We start from the raw sequence: 16,291 nt of genomic DNA on the forward strand, positions 1-16,291 counted from the left end.
ATAGTGAAGAAGGCTTTTGGTATGCTTTCCTTTATTGGTCAGAGTACTGAGTACAGGAGTTGGGAGGCCATGTTGCAGCTGTACAGGACATTGGTTAGGCCACGTTGGAATATTGCATGCAATTCTGGTCTCCTTCCTATGGGAAAGATGTTGTGAAACTTGAAAGGGTTCAGAAAAGATTTACAAGGATGTTGCCAGGGTTGGAGGATTTGAGCTATAGGGAGAGGCTGAACAGGCTGAGGCTGTTTTCCTGGAGGGTCAGAGGCTGAAGGGTGAACCTTATAGAGGTTTACAAAATCAAGAGCGGCATGGATAGGATAAATAGACAAAGTCTTTTCCCTGGGGTCGGGGAGTCCAGAATTAGAGGGCAAAGGTTTAGGGTGAGAGGGAAAAGATATTAAAGGGACCTCAGGGGCAACTTTTTCACACAGAAGGTATGGAATGAGCTACCAGAGGAAGTGGTGGAGCCTGGCACAATTGCAACATTTAAGAGACATTTGGATGGGTTTATGAATAGGAAAGGTTTGGAGGGATATGGGCCGGGTGCTGGCAGGTGGGACTAGGTTGATCGGGATATCTGGTCTGCATGGGCGGGTTGGACCGAAGGGTCTGTTTCCATGCTGTACATCTCTATGACTCTATGTGCGAATCTCTCTGGTTTTGAATGATATGAGAATCTCTGATTTTGGATAATTTGGAATATCTCTGATTTTGGGTGATGCGGGAATCCCTCTAATTTTAGAATGTTATGGGAATCTCCCTAATTTTGGAATGATGTTGGAATCTATTTCATTTTGGGTGATGTGAGAATCTCTCTGATTTTGGATTATATGAGAATCTCTTTGAGTTTGGAATGATGTGGGAATGTTTCTAATGTTGGATGGAATGGGGATCTCTGATTTTGGATGATGTGGGAATCCCTCTGGTTTTGAATGATATGAGAATCTCTGATTTTGGATAATTTGGAATATCCCTGAATCTGAATGATGTGGGAATCCCTCTAATTTTGAAATGTTATGGGAATCTCCCTAATTTTGGAATGACGTAGGAATCTATCTCATTTTGGGTGATGTGAGATTCTCTCTGATTTTGGATTATATGGGAATCACTTTGATTTTGGAATGATGTGGGAATGTTTCTAATGTTGGATAAAATGGGAATCTCTGATTTTGGATGATATGGGGATCTCTGTGATTTTGGATGATGTGGGAATCCCTCTAATTTTGGAATGATTTAGGAATCTTCCTGATTTTGGAATGATGTGGGAATCTCTCTTGTTTTGCACAATGTGGGACTCTCTCTTATTTTGGATTATATGGGAATCTCTTTGATTTTGGAATGATGTGGAAATCTCTCGGTTTGGATGATGTGGGAATCTGTCTAATTTTAGAATGATATAGGAATGTGTTTAATTTTGGATGAAAGGGGAATCTCTGATTTTGGATATTATGGGAATCTCTGATTTTGGATGATGTGGGAATCGCTCTAATTTTGGAATGATATGCAGATGTCTCTAATTTTAGATGATCCATGAATCTCTCTGATTTTGCATGATCTGGGAATAATTCTAATTTTGGAATGATATGGGAATGTCTCTGATTTTGGATATTATGGGAATCTCTGATTTTGGATATTATGGGAATCTCTCTGATTTTGGATGATGTGGGAATTTCTCTGATTTTGAATGAAATGGCATTGCTCTAATTTTGGAATGATATGGGAATCTCTGATTTTGGATGATGAATCTCTCTGATTTTGGCTGATGGAATCTGTATGATTTTGAATGATGTGGAAATCTCTGATTTTGAATGATATGGGAATCTCCCTGATTTTGGAATGATGTAGGAATCTATCTCATTTTGGACGATGTGGAAATCTCTCTGAATTTGGATTATATGGGAATCTCTTTGATTTTGGAATGATATGTGAATCTCTGTGATTTTGTAATGATATGGGAATCCCTCTAATTTTGGAATGGTATGGGAATCTTCCTGATTTTGGATGATGTGGGAATCTGTCTGATTTTGGAATGATATGGAAATGTCTCTTGTTTTGGAATGATATGGGAATTTCTCTGGTTTGGATGATGTGGGGATCTCCCGTTTGAATGATATTGGAATCTCAGATTTTGGATATTATGGGAATCTCTCTGATGTTGGGTGATGTCGGAATCTGTATGATTTTGGAATGATCTGGGATTCTATCTAATTTTGGAATGATGTGGAAATCTTTAGAATTATGTGGAAATCTTTCTGATTTTGGAATGATGTGGAAATCTTTAGAATTATGTGGGAATCTTTCTGATTTTGGATGATGTGGGAATCTGTATGATTTTGGATGATGTCAGATTCTCTCTCATATTGGATGATGTGGGAATCTCTCTGGATTTGGATGATATGAGAACTTTGCTTGTTTTGGAATGATATGGGAATTTCTCTGATATGGAAATCTCTCTGGTTTTGGATGATACAGAAATCTCTCTGATTATGGAATGAGGCGTGAATTTCCCTGATTTTGGAATGATGTGGGAATCTGTCTGATTTTGTAATGATATGGGAATCTGATTTTGGATGATGTGGGAATCGCTTTGATTTTCGATGATATGGAAATCTCTGATTTTGGACTGATGTGGAATCACTCTCATTTTGGATGATATGGGAATCTCTCTAATTTTGGAATGAGGTGGGAATCTCTTATTTTGGACATGTGGGAATCTCTCTGATTTTGGATGGTATGAGAATCTCTCTCGTTTTGGATGATTTGGGAATCTGTCTGATTTTGGAATGATAGGGAATGTCTCTAATTTTTAATGAAAAGGGAATCTCTGATTTTGGATATCATGGGAATCTTTCTGATTTTGGATGATGTGGGAATCACTTTAATTTTGGAATGATATGAGAATCTCTTTGATTTTGAATAATATAGGTACCTCTGTGCTTTTTGGATGATGTGGGAATCTCTTTGATTTTGGAATGATGTGGGAATCTCTCTGGATTTGGATGATGTGGGAATCTATATGATTTTGTAATGATATAGGAATCTCTTTGATTTTGGATATTATGGGAATCTCCCTGATTTTATAATGATAGTGGAATCACTCTCATTTTGGATGATATGGGAATCTCTCTAATTTTGGAATGAGGTGGGAATCTCACTCGTTTTGGATTGATACGGGAATCTCTTTGAGTTTGGAATGAATTGGGAATCTCCCTGATTTTGGAATGATATGGGAAAGTCTCTAATTTTGGATGAAACTGGAATCTCTGATTTTGAATATTATAGGAATCTCTCTGATTTTGGATGATGTTGAAATCACTCTAATTTTGGAATGATATGGGAATCTCTGATTTTGGGTGATGTGGGAATCTATGTGGTTTTGGATGATGTGGAAATCTTTGATTTTGGAATGAAGTGGGAATCTCCCTGATTTTGGAATGATGTGGGAATCTCTCTGGTTTTGGATAATGTGGGAATCTGTCTGATTTTGTAATGATATTGGAATCTGTTTTTGGATGATGTGGGAATCTCTTTGATTTTCAATGTTGTGGGAATGTCTGATTTTGTAATGATAGTGGAATCACTTTCATTTTGGATATGGGAATCTCTCTGATTTTGGAATGAGGTGGGAATGTCTAATTTTGAATGAAAAGGGAATCTCTGACTTTGGATATCATGAGAATCTCTCTGATTTGGATGATTTGGCAATCACTTTAATTTTGGAATGATATGGGAATCTCTGGTTTTGGATAATGTGTGAATCTCTCTGATATTGGATGATGTGGGATCTCTGGTTTTGGATGATATGGGATTCTTTGATTTTGGATGATGTGGGAATCTGTATGATTTTGGAATGTTGTGGGAATATTTCTGATTTTCAATGATATGGGAATCTCTGTGATTTTGGATGATGTGGTAATCTATATGATTTTGGATGAGTGGTAACCTCTGATTTTGGATGACGTTGGGATTCCCCTAATTTTGGAAATATATGTGATTCTCTCTGATTTTGAAATGATGTGGAAATCTTTGGAATTATGTGGGAATCTTTCTGAATTTGGAATGTTGTTGAAATCTTTGGAATTATGTGGGAATCTTTCTTATTTTGGATGATGTGGGAATCTCTCTGATTTTGGAATGATGTGGGGATCTCTGAGTTTGAATGATATGGGAATCTCTCTCATTTTGGATGATATGAGAATCTCTCTGATTTTGGATGATATGGGAATCTCTCTGATTTTGGAATGATGTGGGAATCTCTCTCATTTTGAATGACATGGGAATCTCTGTGATTTTGGATGATGTGGGAATCTCTCTGATATTGGATGATGTGGAAATCTCTCTGATTTTGGATGATATGGGAATCTACCTAGTTTTGGATGATGTGGGAATCTCTAATTTGGGTGAGCTGATTGCCTCGCCAACCTCTCTTGCTGAGACAACCAAGTTTGGTTGTAGCATACATAAAGGCGCGCGTGCGCCAGCTCCGCAGTCATGTCGGCGGAAATGGCAGCCGATGCGGTGCTTGAGCGGAAGGCGCAGCATCGACCTTTCCTTATTGCTGTCAGCGGCGGGACCGCGAGCGGGAAGGTAGGTCATCGCGTTGGCGACTGTAGTCCGGGATTCCAGTGGAACTGCCTCTCGAGCGGTGTTGTGAATCCAGACTTTAGAAAACGCCCGCATGGTCAGCGGGAACGGCCCCCGTGGCGAGGCTGCTACGCAGGCCTGGTGTCGGTCCCAGTGAGGCGCTGAGGGATGCGCAGGCGCGGTGTTAGCCACGTTGTGGCGCTGAGTGATGCGCAGGCGCGGTGTTAGCCACGTTGTGGTGCAGAGAGATGCGTGGGCGCGGTTCTGGTCCGGGTGTGGGGCTGAGGAGTGCGCAGGCGCGGTTCTGGTCCTGGTGTGGGGCTGAGGAGTGCGCAGGCGCGGTTCTGGTCCTGGTGTGGGGCTGAGGAGTGCGCAGGCGCGGTTTTGGTCCTGGTGTGGGGCTGAGGAGTGCGCAGGCGCAGTTCTGGTCCTGGTGTGGGGCTGAGGAGTGCGCAGGCGCGGTGCCGGCCCTGTCAGGAATGAAAGTAAAAGGCAGGTAAAGTTGGGTTTTATGGTGTGGGCGGGATTATATTAGGCTTTAGTCACTGGGGATTTCTGAAGAGACGCTGAGTAATAAAATAAAGCCAAATACCGTTTCCTTTTCATCATTGAGCTAGTTTTTTTTTGGTGTTATGTGTAGCCTTTGGGAGTGTCTGTTTAAGAATGTACCAGGTTTGAGGATAGACTGGGAATGAACAACAGGAAGATGCTACTCAGCCCCTCAGTCATAAGAGGCATTTTGGTCTGTCATCTGCTGCAGTTCGCATAGAACAAATGTAAAGCAAAGGTCTTTTCCCGAAGGTGAAGGAGTTCAAAACTAAGGAGCATATTTTTAAGGTGAGAGAAGAAAGATTTAAAAGGGACCTGAGGGGCAACCTTTTCTGGACAGAGTGTGGTGTGTATGTGGAATGAACTGACAGAGAAAGTGATAGATGTAGGTACATTTAGAACATTGTAAATGACATTTGGATAGGCACAGGAGTGGAAAGATTTACAGGGATATGTATCATAGAATACCTACAGTGTGGAAACAGGCCCATCAGACCAACAAATCCACACCAACCCTCTGAAGAATAAGCCACCCAGACATGTTCCCCCACTTGATATTTACCCCTGACTAGTGCACGTAACCTACACACCCTTTTGGGCAATTTAGCACAGCCAGTTCGCTTAACCTGCATGTCTTTGGACTGTGGAAGGAAACTGAAATACCTGGAGGAAACCCGAGGCCAAGGAAGGAAAAGTAGGACTAGTTTAGTTTGGGAAATTTGGTCAACATGAACAGAAGGGTCTGTTTCTGTGCTGTACGACTACTGATCCCTTGCCTAATACTTTAGAACGTTGAGAAAAGCTGACTTGAAGTGTCAACTTTGTTTCCATCTCTGGCAAAGCTGCTTGAGTAGTATTGTTACTATTTTTGGGAGAAGGATTTAGTGTGAAACCTATTTTGAAATCACCAAACAGCTAATAAATGGTACAGTCTCTATATTTAGTCTGTTGAATTTTAAATTTATTTTAAAAGCATCAGTTAGATTCTAGCACAAAACAGAAATTTCTGGAGAAACATAGATCTGGTAGGATCTGTGGAGAGAAAGCAGAGTTAACCTTTCAAGTTGTGACCCTTCACAATCTTTCATCAGAATTAGATTCTAGCACCTTCTCAATGAGAGACGTCAGGCCATTTGGTCTAAAGGTTACAGCTTTTGGCCTCCCTGCTTTCTTGAATAAAAAATATTGTTTGCCATTTTCTAATCCTCTGGGGTCCTTTCAGAATTTAATGCATTCTGAAAGAGAGAATCAATGCATCTACTATCTGTGCTTTTTCTATTTCAAAAATTACTTTATTCATATGCACCTATGAATTCATATTCATCTTGCAAAATGTCCATATTATTGAGGAGGTGCTGCTGGATGTCTTAAAATTCATAAAGGTGGATAAATCCCCAGGACCTGATCTGGTGTAGTCAAGAGTGTGGTGCTGGAAAAGCACAGCAGGTCAGGCTGCATCCGAGGAGCAGCAAAATCAAAGTTTCAGGCAAAAGCCCTTCATTGATTTTCCTGCTCCTCAGATGCTGCCTAACCTGCTGTGCTTTTCCAGCTCCACACTCTTGACTCTAATCTCCAGTATCTGCAGTCCTCACTTTTACCTGATCAGGTGCACACTATAACTGTGTGGGAAGCTAGGGACGAGAGTGTTGTGCCCCTTGCTGAGATACCTGTATCATCTACTGTCACAGGTGAGATGCTGGAAAAGTGGAGATTGGGTAATGTGGTCTCACTATTTAGGGATAGTCACCACAGCTTTGTGCATGGAAATCTGGTCTCATGATTTGAATTAGTTTTTTGAAGAAGTAACCAAGAGTATTGATGAGGGCAGAGCAGTGGATGTGATTTATATGGACTTCAGTAAGGTGTTCAGCAAAGTTCCTCATAGTAGACTGGTTAGCAAGGTTAGATCACGAGGAAGAACTTGCCATTTGGACACAGAACTGGCTCAAAGGTAGAAAACAGAGGGTGGTGGTGGTGGAAGGTTGCTTTTCAGACTAGAGGCCTGTGACCAGGGGTGTACCACAAGGGTCAGTGCTGGGACCACTACTTTTCCTCACTCGTATAATTGACTTGGAAATGAACATAAGTGAAATGGTTAGTAAGTTTGCAGATGACACCAAGATTGGAGATGTAGTGGACAGCGAAGAAGGTTACATCAGATTACAACGGGATTACAACCCTCAAACCCTGGCAACATTCTTGTAAATCTTTTCTGAGCCCTTTCAAGTTTCACATCTTTCCTACAGAGGGAGACCAGAATTGTTCCAATAGTGATCTAATCAATAACCTTTGCAGCTGCTCCAATGTCCCAACTGCTATACTCAGTACACTGACCAATAAAGCCAAGCATACTAAATATCTTCTTCACTATCTTGTCTATCTGGGACTTCGCTTCCAATAAACTATGAACCTGCACTCCAACATCTCTGTACAGCAAAACTCCCCAGGACCTAACCATTAAATGTATAAGTCCTGCCCTGATTTGCTTCTCTAAAATGCAGCACCTTGCATTTATCTAAATTAAACTCCATTTGCCACTTCTTAGCCCATGTGATCAAAATCTTTATTTCCCATAATGAATTCAAAGTTGATCTGATTATAGTCATTCTTCCTATTCCGACATGCAATATTCACTGTCTGTTTTTATATTGCTTGTTTTTGCTCATACTCTGCTTTTTATCTCTTTTATTATCTTTTAATCATTCTTTGATTTTAAAGTCTGCCCAATCTCTGACCTACTACTAATCTTTGCAGATTTGTACATTTAATTTGTAATTTGATATTGTTGCCTAGAGGCTTGTTTACCACAAATGTGGTTTTGTGATGGTCATTTGAAATTATAATACCTGATTTTAAAAAAAAAAATTCCAAATCCCACCATCTGTCATTTTGGGATTCCAATTGCTGTCCCCAAAGTTACTGGGTTTCTTGATTACTAGTCCAGTGACCATACCATTATGCCATTGCCTTCCCCATGTTGCATAATGTTGCTGATTTATTGTGGAGCAGTCCCTGCATGTTCCATTTTGTTTTCTTCCTGTCTGCTCTTTGATACACTAATTACTGTTTGGGGATCTGTAAATTACTCCTACAAATGGTCTCTACCTTGCTGCTACTTTTCTCCACAAACAAATGTACATCTGATAATTTCAAGTTAAGGTCATCACTCCATGCTGAACTAAGACTACCATTAATTCACAGAGCTATCCTTACACCACCACCTAGATTTCTGATGTTATGTTGTCAAAACTCTTCAACATTTCAAGTCCTAGCATTGGTCAACTTTCAGCTATGTCTCTGTAATGCCAATCAGCTCATCCAAATTTATCTCTATCTGTGGTTTCAATTCATCTTGGTTATAAATGTGTGTATTTGAAAATAAGGCCTTCAATTTTCGGCTGTTTTTAAATTGCAATCTTTTGGCCTTTTTTTTGCAGGTGCACTTTTTTTTAGTATGTTCTGTGCTTTGTAAAATGAATTCAGGTCTTAGCATAGCTCAAAGTAGTATCAAAAACATTTGGAACCTGCAAATGTATTACTTGCACTACATCCTAACTGGCAGAAAAGTTAGTGAAAAGACTCAACTACTTCTTCGTGTGCATACAAACGTAACATTATAATCTGAAACTATTTGAGGTAAAGGCCAGCATTCCATTAGCCTCTTAAAATTTTATTTAATATCTAACAGTAGCTTTTAATGATTTCTGGACCTGGATTCCTAAAGTGCTCTATTCCTATACAACCTCAGCTTCTCCACATACAGGGGGATGGTGACGGCCCTGGCTCCAAGACATCTGTTCAAATCCCATCAAGGCAGCTAATGGTATTAAAATTCAATTAATAATTTTGGAATTGAATGCAAGTCTCCAAATTTATCTCTATCTGTGGTTTCAATTCATCTTGGTTATAAATGTGTGTATTTGAAAATAAGGCCTTCAATTTTCGGCTGTTTTTAAATTGCAATCTTTTGGCCTTTTTTTTTTGACCATAAGATTATCATAGATTGATGTCAGAAGGTAACTGGTTCACTAATGTCCTTTAGGGAAGGAAATCTGCTCTCCTTGCTTGGTCTGGCTTATATGTGATTCCAGATCCACAACAACATGTTTGACTCCTAACTGCCCCCTCAAATGTCCTAACAGGCCACTGCATTCGAGGGCAATTGGAGATGGGACACAGATGTCAGCCTTGCCTGTGGTGCCCAATCCCCTGAAACAATGAGGGAAAAGAAATACTCAACAGATGCCACTGCTGTTTCTGTTTGGGCTCAGGTTGAGGGTTCTCTTCTCTTTCTGAATCTGACGATGCCTTGTCCTATCCCTCATTTTAGAACAGACTATTGCATTTTGCAATGTGATGACCTAATTCTCTCATCAAATGTCAATTTCAGTTAGTGGCCATGAGGAATTAGGTTGAAACACAATTTTCCATCACTTTGAGATCAGATCGTTCTGTATGTGAAAGCATGACAAATGACTTGCTGATGTATAGAGTCATACAGCACAGAAACAGACCCTTGGGTTCAACTTGTCCGCACCAACCAGGCATCCCAATCTGACCTAGTCCCATTTGCATGTGTTTTGCCCGTATCCCTCTAAACCCTTCCTATTCATGTACACAACCAGAAGCTTTTTAAATGCTGTAACTGTACCAGCCTCCACCATTTTCTCTGGCAGCTCACTTCATACAAATATCAACCTCTGCATAAACCGTTTTCCCTCAGGTACTTCTTAAATCTTTCCCCTCCCACCTTAAATCTATGCCTTCTAGTTTTGGGCTCCCCTACTCTTGGAAAAAGACCTTCGCTATGCACTTTAGCCATGCCACTCATAAACTTCTATAAGGTCACACCATGTCCTCTGATGCTCCGGCAGGGGGGGGGGAAAAAAGCCCCAGCCTCTCCCGGTAGCTCAAACCTTCCAATCCCAGCAACATCATTGTAAATCTTTTCTGCACCCTCTCAAGTTTAACAAATTTCAAATTCATGACCTCACTGTGGAAGTTGTCTGTTATTGTGCCAAACATGTTGTCTTCAACTCAGACGTATGACTGAATTCTGGATTATTGAAGATATAATTTAATCTTCTGTTCTTCTTTCACCACAGTCCTCGGTGTGTCAGAAAATTGTTGAGTTGCTGGGCCAGAATAAGGTGGACCAGCAGCAGAGACAAGTGGTGATCCTGAGCCAGGACAGTTTCTACAAGGTGCTGACTGCAGAACAAAAAGCCAAGGCTAGTAAAGGGCAGTATAACTTCGATCATCCAGGTATTTACTTGTGTTACAGGTGGGAGGGGAAACAGGAACAAGATGATAAGGATGAATGGTTGGGTGAAGAGAAGAGGCGTTATCGGGGCTGTGTTGGAGATTACAGACAGGGACAGCATGGTTTTGAGAATTTGATTTGTGATTCTCAGAATGAAAGGGAGCCTAATATTCTGCTTTGTATTTTCTGAAATTCAAAGGGATGATGTAGCCTGAGGCAGGTTTTATACAGTGTGAGGGTCACTGTGTGGTTGTGGTAGAGAGATCCTTGTGATGACTTCCAGGTTCTGCTTGTTACTGATTTTCCTCTTTTTCTCTTGTATGCAGATGCTTTTGACAATGAACTAATTCTTCACACCTTGAAGGATATCGTCAATGGCAAGACAGTCTCAATTCCCGTTTATGATTTTATTAAACACTCACGGTATGCATCCGAGTGCACAGAACTATCAAACAAACCACCAATTCCGATTACATTTGCTAATGAAAAGCAAAGGTTGTAGAAATTGGAGACAAAACTGTTATTTGTGAGGCGGGCTCAGAGTATGCTGCCCTTCTGGTAATGATCATCATTTCTGAGATTGCACAATGTTTGGGTGGAGGAGGGAAGCAAGGCTTGTATTTCTGTTGGCCAATCATCCTATACCCCTATAACTGCCGCTTTGTGGTGGGTGGGATTTTTGATTGTACAGGACTCCTTTAATTGAACCCTGCCATTAGGTTGTGTATGTTGACATTGAGTGAAGGCAGCAGTGATCCACGCTGGTATATCTTGTACAAATAAACTGCCTCCTTATTATTTTACTAATGAGCATTGTCTGAGAAATCCACAGAGGCAAATAACCCATGTGTATTTAGGAGAAGGAATTAAGTTAGTGGCTGCTAATTTAGACTAATTGGGAGGCAGGTCTCACAGCGTTTGTGTCATGGCCACCCCTACAACATCACCTTCCAAATGCCTGAGCTCTCCCATTTAAAAGGACAACGGTAGCAGATGCATAGTGGGAATATCTGCAAGTTCCCCTCTAACTCCAACCAATCTGTTGACCAATTACTGCTGTTCTTTCACTGGTTCTCAATCCTGAAACAGCCATTAACAACTGTGTGTGTCTCTATAGCATGTGGACTCGGATCATTCAAGAAGGCAGCTTACACTTCCTTCAGGGTAATTGGGGATGGGTTATAAATGCTGGCTCAGCCTGCAATGCCCACATCTCATTCACAAAAACTCAAACTAAAAGAGGGCTAATAATTACTTTAAATCCAACTTGGATAGAGAATGGTCTGATTAAACGAAGGGTTGAGTGTTCTTTGCTCATGTGGATTTGGAGTGAGACTAACTGAGGTGTTTTGTACACAGAAAGTCTGAGATGGTGAAAGTTTATCCAGCGGATGTGGTCCTCTTCGAGGGAATCCTAGTTTTCTATTCCCAAGAGATTAGGGACTTGTTCCAAATGAAACTTTTTGTGGACACAGATGCGGATACCCGGCTATCCCGAAGAGGTGAGAAGGTTTCCTGAGGTGGCTGAGGGTGATTATGGTGCCTGGTTGGCCTTGGGTTGAGGCAGATCTGGAATTGGGAAATGGTATTGAACAGTAAATGAACAGGATTGATTTGTTTCTTTTTCTGCTCCACTGCACTCCCTTTGCTTCCCATACTGATCCCTCAAGACCATTTTCATTGGCTATAAAACAAAGAACTGTGGATGTTGGAAATCTGAAACAAAAACAGAAATTGCTGGAGAAACTCAGCAGGTCAGGCAGCATTTGTGGAGAGAAAGCAGAGTCACACTTCGGATCTGGAGTTCTGATGACAGGTCACTGGACCCAAAATGATGACTCTGCTTTCCCTCCACGGATGCTGCCAGACCTGCTGAGCTTTTCCAACAATTTTGATTTATTTTTTTAATCACCTGGTTCCATGCTCTGGCCCTGAACTTCTAAGCTGAGGAGCTCTAGACTGTAAGAGGGGGCCAGCTTTATGTACATTCTCCATAATGACCTATTCCCCAGTCTCTGTTGATGCAATGTTTATGTGGTGAGCTCCATTGTTTCTGCTTTTCACAATTTTAACTATTTTGTTTCCCATCTTCAGTGTTGAGAGACATCAGTGAGAGAGGGAGGGACCTGGAGCAAATCCTGACACAGTACACCACATTTGTAAAACCAGCCTTCGAGGAGTTCTGTCTTCCGGTGAGCAATTATTCAGAAGTAATTGGTTAGATTGAGAGTTGGGAGTAATGAACTAGGTAGTCAGGGTAAGTGAGGTTACAGGTGAGACTCAATCTACATATCAGTAAGTGTGACCACCATACAGTCCTTTGTAGAGACAAAGTCTCGTCTTTACATTGAGAATGTCCTCCATTGTATTGTCTGACACTATCACCGTGCTAAATGGGACAGACTTCACATGGACCTAGCAACTTGACCAGGCATCCACGAGGCGCTGTTGGGCATCAACAGCAGCAGACCTGTACTCCAACATAGTCTGTAACCTCATGACCTGGCAATACCCCAATTAAAAGAGGGAATCTACCCTAGTTCAATAGAGAGCAGGAGGGAATGCCAGGAGCAGCACCAAACAAAAGGGTGTCAACTTGGTGAAGCTGCCAAACAGCAAACACAGAGCTAAGTGATCCCACAACCAGTGGATTTGATCTAAGCTCAGACCTACCACATCTAGTCGTGAAAGGTGGTAGATAACTAAACAACTCACTGGAGGACGACGCTCCACAAATATCCTATCCTCTTGATAGAAGGGTCCAATACATCAGGACAGAAGGTAAAATTGAAGCATTTGCAAAAGAGCTGAGTGGATGATCCACCTGAACCTCCTACAATGGTCCCCAGCATTATAAATACCAGTCCTCAGCTAATTAGATTCACTCCATATGGTATCAAGAAATAAATGGAGATACTGGATACTGCAAAGGCAATGGGCTCTGACAATATTCCGACAATAGTACTGAAGGCATGTGCTCCAGAACTTGCCACTCCCCTAGCCAAGCTCTTCAGTATAATTACAAAACTTGGCATCTACCTGATAATGTGGAAAATTGCCCAGATATGTCATGTATACACAATACTGGGCAAAAAACAGCAATAGCCTGCTCAGTGACATGCAGTTTGGGTTCTACCAGGGCCACTCAGCTCCTGACCTCATTACAGCCTTGGTTCAAATATGGACAAAACAGCTGAATTCCAGAGTTGAGATGAGAGTGACAGTCGTTGAATCAAGGCTGCATTTGACTGAGTGTGGCATCAAGGAACCCTAACAAAACTGGAATCACGGTATTGGTGAGCAAAGACTCAGTTGATCGGAGCCATACCTGGCAAATAGGAAAATGGTTGTGATATTTGGAGGTCTGTCATCTCAGCTGCAGGACATCGGGAGTTTCTCAGTGATGTCCTAAGCCCAACAATCTTCAGCTGCTTCATCAATACCAACCTTCCATTATAAGGTGAAGGTTGGACATAGGGATGCTGTTCACTATTCACAACTCCTCAGGTACTGAAACAGTTTGCATTCAAATGTGACAAAATCTGGACAAATGCCAGGCAATGGCAATCACCAATGATAGCCAATCTAATTGCTGCCCATTGATACTGAATGGTGTTACCATCAATGAGTTCGCTCACAATCAATATTTTTGGGACTATTATTAACCAGAAACTCATCTGAACTTGTCACATAAACACAATGGCAACAAGAGCAGGTCAGAGGCTAGAAATATTGTGCAAGTAATTCACCATCAGACTTCCCCAAAGTCTCTCCACCATCTACAGGCACAAGTCAAGAGTCTGATGGAATACTCCCCATTTGCCTGGATGGGGGCAGCTTCAACAATGCTCAAGAAGCTTGTCATCATCTAGGACAAAGCAGCCTGTTTGATTGGCATCACACTAACAACTATCCACTCCCTCCACCACTGACACTGAATGGCATCAGTGTGTACTACCTACAAGATTCACTGCAGAAATTCACCAAAGGTCCTTAGACCGTACCTTCCAAACCCATGACCACTTCTATTTGGAAGGACAAGGACAGCAGATACATGGGAACGCCAACACTTCCATGTTCTCCTCCACACGACTCTCCATCCTAACTTGGAAATACATCGCCATTCCTTCACAATTGCTGGAACAAAATCCTGAAATTCCCTCCCTAACAGCAATGTGAGTTTACCTACAGCACGTGAACTGCAGTGGTTTGAGAAGGTAGCTCACCACTATCTTGTAATGGGCAATAATTGCTGGTCCAGCCAGTGATGCCCATGTACCGCAAGATTTTCTTTTAAAAACTGAAGTCGTGCTGAGATCAGTGAGTTGAATATTTTATGTTCAGCAGATGCTGATCCATTGAGTTCAGTTTAAAGTTCCTCTAAAAGTGAAGCCATGTCAGTGCCTGGAACTGATTCAGCAGGAACTCTACAGTGTTTTATTACAGAACTGGTTCAAGGATAGTGAATGAGAAGCAGCCAGGGTTGATTATAAGAACTTAAAGATGAGGAGCAGGATTTTAGGCCCTGAGTCTGCTCCACTATTTAACACTATCATGGCTGATCTTAACTCCTTTCCTGTCCACTCCCCATAACCCATTAACCTACTCCCAGTTTAAAAAATCTGTCTGTCTCCTCCTTGAATTTACTCATTGTCCTAACATCTACCACACTTGGATAGTGAATTCCACAAATTCAGACCCTTTGAAAGAAATAATTTCTGCTCACCTATTTTAAAACTGCCACCCCTTTACCCTAAAATTATGACCTCCTGTTCCAAATTTCCTCGCACGAGCAAATATCTGCTCTATGTCTACGTTGTCAATCCTCTTTAGCATCTTGTATATCTCTGTTAATCTCCCCTCAGTCATTTCAACTCCAGAAAATACGGACCTCAACTACTCAATCTTTTTATTAGACAAACCCCACATATCTGGAGGAGAAAGTGAGGTCTGCAGATGCTGGAGATCAGAGCTGGAAATGTGTTGCTGGAAAAGCGCAGCAGGTCAGGCAGCATCCAGGGAACAGGAGAATCGACGTTTCAGGCATAAGCCCTTCTTTAGGAATGGGGAAAGTTTATCTTAGCCTGCTGGACAAAAGGTAGGGAGGAGGGACTTGGGGGAGGGGCGTCGGAAATGTGATAGGTTATCACCTATCACATTTCCAACGCCCCTCCCCCCTACCTTTTATCTTAGCCTGCTGGACAAACTTTCCCCATTCCTGAAGAAGGGCTTATGCCCGAAACGTCGATTCTCCTGTTCCCTGGATGCTGCCTGACCTGCGCTTTTCCAGCAACACATTTCCAGCCCACATATCTGGAATCAATCTAGTGAAACTCCTCTGAACTCCTCTACATCCCTCCTAAAGTAATGGAACCAGAACTGTGCGCAAAACTCCAGGTGCAGTTTTGTTGGTGCTTCGTAGAGTTGCAGTAACAGTTCCTTATTTTGATTCTCTTTTCCTTTAATGGTAAATGCAAAAATCACCGTATGAGAAAGAGCTGTCACTATTTATGTTGTCATTTACAGACCAAGAAATATGCAGATGTCATCATCCCCAGAGGAGTGGAAAATCTGGGTGAGTACTAAGGCATTTGATAAGATTCCCCATGGTAGGCTTATGCGGAAAGTTAGGAGGCATGGGATAGAGGGAAATTTGGCCAATTGGATAGAAAACTGGCTAACCGGTCGAAGTCAGAGAGTGGTGGTAGATGGCAAATATTCAGCCTGGAGCCCAGTTACAAGTGGAGTTCCGCAGGGATCAGTTCTGGGTCCTCTGCTGTTTGTAATTTTTATTAATGACTTAGATGAGGGAGCCGAAGGGTGGGTCAGTAAATTTGCAGACGATACAAAGATTGGTGGAGTTGTGGATAGTGAGGAAGGCTGTTGTCGGCTGCA

The 16,291-nt window shown here is 41.7% G+C and overlaps 1 protein-coding gene across 2 annotated transcripts in view; it reads left to right on the forward strand.

Annotated features, from left to right (window-relative positions):
• The first annotated feature begins 4,424 nt into the window (after positions 1-4,424).
• Positions 4,425-16,291, forward strand: part of LOC122540162 (uridine-cytidine kinase 2-A-like) — a 28,597-nt gene continuing 16,730 nt past the window's right edge. The window contains exons 1-6 of one of the 2 annotated variants that reach the window (XM_043675489.1): positions 4,425-4,587; positions 10,239-10,398; positions 10,723-10,819; positions 11,756-11,898; positions 12,491-12,588; positions 15,923-15,971. In XM_043675489.1, coding sequence (XP_043531424.1) covers positions 4,492-4,587; positions 10,239-10,398; positions 10,723-10,819; positions 11,756-11,898; positions 12,491-12,588; positions 15,923-15,971 — 643 coding nt within the window. In that variant the 5' untranslated portion in view covers positions 4,425-4,491. The remainder of the gene's footprint in view (positions 4,588-10,238; positions 10,399-10,722; positions 10,820-11,755; positions 11,899-12,490; positions 12,589-15,922; positions 15,972-16,291) is intronic. The other variant, XM_043675488.1, reaches the window with a different exon arrangement.

The sequence above is a fragment of the Chiloscyllium plagiosum genome, chromosome 34 (assembly GCF_004010195.1).
Source record: "Chiloscyllium plagiosum isolate BGI_BamShark_2017 chromosome 34, ASM401019v2, whole genome shotgun sequence".
Lineage (NCBI taxonomy): Eukaryota > Metazoa > Chordata > Chondrichthyes > Orectolobiformes > Hemiscylliidae > Chiloscyllium > Chiloscyllium plagiosum.